Source organism: Fringilla coelebs, assembly GCF_963513975.1.
Source record: "Fringilla coelebs genome assembly, chromosome: 6".
Lineage (NCBI taxonomy): Eukaryota > Metazoa > Chordata > Aves > Passeriformes > Fringillidae > Fringilla > Fringilla coelebs.
In genome coordinates this window covers 31,732,420-31,736,490 of record NC_140034.1, presented here as the reverse complement: position 1 = coordinate 31,736,490, position 4,071 = coordinate 31,732,420, and the positions used below count along the sequence as shown (strand labels likewise).

The 4,071-nt window shown below is 39.5% G+C and overlaps 1 protein-coding gene across 1 annotated transcript; it reads right to left on the bottom strand.

The window, feature by feature from the left end:
- Positions 1-368: 368 nt before the first annotated feature.
- CHRM5 (cholinergic receptor muscarinic 5) lies at positions 369-1,955 on the bottom strand (the record flags this gene model as incomplete). The annotated part of the gene is made up of 1 exon (XM_084207299.1): positions 369-1,955. One exon carries the CDS (start codon positions 1,953-1,955, stop codon positions 369-371), a length of 1,587 nt encoding a protein of 528 aa, XP_084063425.1.
- Positions 1,956-4,071: the final 2,116 nt, after the last annotated feature.

Genomic DNA, 4,071 nt, shown 5'->3' with positions numbered 1-4,071 from the left:
AACTACAGAAGAAGCAGTTCTCCTCTACAGGGAAACAGACTGAATACCCTAACCTGATGACTGGATGATCATCCCAGTCTAATTTCTAGTAGTTTATAGTTTATTCCACCTATTCTCGGGCTGAAAGAAAGGACATAAGACACCAAACACAATAATTGTAATGCAATTCTACTGCATAGTCAAAAACAACCTGTGTTGCTCATAGTAGCCACTGACATTTTTATCCCAAGCACACTACTTTCATGCAAAATTTAACTTTTCAGCAGATTTTTTTAACCACTAGACACAACAGCAATGGCTTTAAAAATACAGAATTTGTTAGGTTACATCAATATCTATACTTCTCCTTATTTCTTATACAAGAACAATTATGGCAGTCTGGTATTGCCCTGCCAGTATAGTTTCTCTTCTACTTTTTTCTTTTTCCACTGGCAGAAAAGCAGCATCTTAAAAGTCTTCCTGAAAGTTTTATTACAGAGGGCATAACACATGGGGTTAACAGTGCTGTTCACATAGCAAAGCCAATATCCAAGGTGCCACAGTGTCAGGGGGATGCAGTCCGAGCAAAATGTGGAGATCAAAACCATGATATTATAGGGAGTCCATGTGATGATAAAAGCCAAAAGAATGGCACTTAAAGTCTGTGCTGCTTTGCGTTCCTTTATAAGAACCATCCGTTTCCTTTTGGTGATTTGGTTATTTATATTTGGATCCATGCTTTTGATGGAAGGGTCCTTTGATAGAGCAGCAGAACAAGGAGTTATTTTTACTTTTCGGCAACCATTGTTGGCTTCCTGAGTGCCATCAGCCTTAACCACCAAACGGAATTTATAGGCCACGCATTTTTTACTTTTTGGCACATGTTCTTTGGTAGGTGACAAAAAGTATTTCTGGTTCTCAAAATCACTTTCTTCAGGCTGGTCTTTGACAACAACATCTGTAGTCTCATTATACTCTTCTGCCTTACTTTTAGATGGACTTTTATAAGTGACTTGGAAAACTGAGTCAGTGGCAAGTTTATCCTCGTCTTCTGAGGAGGCGTAGCTGCTGCAGGTGGTTAGCTGATCAGCCTTAGCCCAGTCCATGCAAGTACTCGCTGCCTGGGAGGCCTTTGCCGTAGCTGACGTACTTCGGCTAGATGAAGACCAAGAAGCCTGACACCTCTCTCTTTTGACTAAGTTTTGTTGCTTGCAACTGAAGCAAGACTTCAGGAGAGTTTTCTGAGGCTTTATTGTCTCATACTCTGCCACAGACTCTGCACCCTGCAGTTCAGCGAGGTCCTTGGTGCGTTTCTCCGTCTCTTTATAAATGCGGCAGTACAGAATGGTCATCACAGACACTGGAATGTAAAAAGCAGCAATTGCAGTACCAAAGGTAATAATGGGCTCATATAGAAACTGTATCTGGCACTCTTCAGGTGGTACTGTTCGTTCACCCACAAAATACTGCCAGCACAAGATTACAGGTGCCCACAACATGAAGGAAATCAGCCAAGCCATACCAATCATGATGCCAGCTCTTTTGGGTGTGCGTTTGGCCCTGTAAGTTAAAGGCCTTGTGATGGAAAAATATCTGTCAAAACTGATGACTAGGAGGTTCATTACTGAGGCATTGCTAGCTACATAGTCCAGTGCTAGCCACAGGTCACAGGCAAGGCTTCCAAGAGTCCAATGGCCTATGAGTATATAGGATGTATAAAGGTTCATAGAAAATATCCCAATGATGAGATCTGCACAGGCAAGGCTGAGCAAGTAATAATTGTTGACAGTTTTGAGCTGACTGTTAACCTTAAAGGATATCATTACAAGAATATTTCCCACTATGGTTATTAAGCTTACAATTGCAGTTACAGTGGCAATAGTAATGACTTCCCAGAGGCTATGCCCTTCTAACTGCTTATGGTTGATGGATGAACTGTTTACAACAGTAGAATTGCTGAATAAATTGACTTCCATTCTTGTCCTTGGTGTGTTGTCATTAGGACCTTAGCACTGTTGCATACTGCTTTCTGTACTCAGAAGCATCCTTTTGGAGACAGCTGTAAAGATCAAAGGAAAAAAAAAAAACCAGAAAATTTAAGTAGCTCAACAGCACACATTTCCATTAGTTACTATGAAAACACTTGTGAAACAACTTGCCACATTATTTGTGCTCTCTTTTTGCATTTTGATTGTTATTTCTACAATTGTCAACATAGCTAAAACACACAAATGTACATCCTAGGACAATGTGCTCTGGCATTTTATGACATTTCAAAATGCAATCTCACTATTATTTCATGAGACAGTCAACCACCAGCTCTTACATTTTGAGTATCTTAGGAACACTCTACATATTCTCAAACACAGACATTTAAAGTTTTGAAGTAAGACAGTGAGTCACAGTGTTGTTTCCTACAGTACTTAAAATGCATGCCAAGGTTTCAGGAATTATCTTTGAAAAATTGTAAAAGTCACCAGCAATAGAAAGAGAGTAAGCAAATACTGGGGGTGCATGGGAGTTAGGAGCCACAATGGCATGGTGACAGCAAGAAACAAATAGGTGTTAGAAGTGCTTGAGGCAATGGAGGGCAGTCTTTGAGCAAATTAAGCAGGCGAGGCCAAGATGATGTTTGTGGACAAAACTCAATCAAGAGATCTTAGGATAAAGGAGACTGATGGGGTTAAGCATGGGAGTACAGTCTGGGTACTTCGGATGAGTGAATGGTAGGATTGAGGATACAGAGGAGTAAATCGCAGAGGAAGAACCAGAATATAACCACACTGGTAAAAAATGCAAATTTAACAACCCATTTCAAATACCAATTTAATACTTGCATAAGCAGCTAAAGGTGAAAACAGAACCACTTTATTAATGCATACATGCCACTGACATCCATTGCTTTCTACACTCCTCACCGCTGTTTCTTGTGCCAGTGAACCTGTAGTAGGCAAAATTTCTTTCAAAGATACCTGCTGGGTTTTTAGTAATTCCATCACATCAGGTGACACTAACCACTTTTTTGACACTTAGTCTCACTAAACTCTGTAATTTTGAAATAGTCAAATAGTATTCAGTTTTTAAAGTCAGAAATGAAAGCTAAATTATGAACAGATTTTTCTACTGGGCTTTTAGCCTGTATAAAACTGGTATGATCTCTTTTTTCAAAGCAGACATAGGTTCAGCTAAAATTATCACATGAATCACCTGTTAAAGTCCACTTCTAAGTCTTTAAGATTCTCTCTACATCAGATCTCTATTATACTGCCCTCCCTATCCACACCACTTCTCTGTGTTTTCATCTTTCATCCTAACTCTCAGAACATTGTTTAATTTGGTCTTGGCAAGTCTCTTTTATTAACTGCAAGCTTTTACAGACTATTCTTTCCCACATCTGACTTTTGTATCAAGAAGTTGTGTCCTGTCTCTCACCAGCTGAATAGAATTTTTACAACCACTAGTTGAACTTTCAGAAAAGCATGTAATTTTCTTGCATTGTCCTCTTTGTCCAACCTTAGAGGTGCTTAAGAGATGTCTGGACCTGGCACTGGTTTAGTGGTTTAGGGGTTACAGTGGTAGTTCTGGGTTCTGGACTTGATTTTACAGGCCTCTTCCAACCTTAATTATTCAACAATTCTATGATTCTTACTTGCTTTTACTGTTTCCTTCACTTTTTTTCCTAAACATCCACAGAAGTGTATCATGTTTCTGCTTCAAATCCTGCTTAAATGGTGATCTCTTGTGATGAAACTGGATAATGGTAAGTTTCCTGATATACTGAGACTTCTGCCTATTGTACTTCTCAGAATGGCTCTCCTCCATCTGTATGTGTCTATGATCTCCCATTTTATGTTTAAACTTTTCTGCGTTTGTATTCTGCCTATACACTGATCCTAATTCCACAGGATTCTAATTCATATATCGACCTTGCAGACTGGCAACAATCATAATACATGCATGTTGACCATCTGTATGCTTGGCCCTCTCTCTCCAAACTCCAGAGCCAGTCTAGCAGCCAAGAATAGCTGAAGTGCCACAGCAGTTCTAATTAGTCCTTTCATTTCATCTTGGTTCTGCATTCTGGAAAGATCT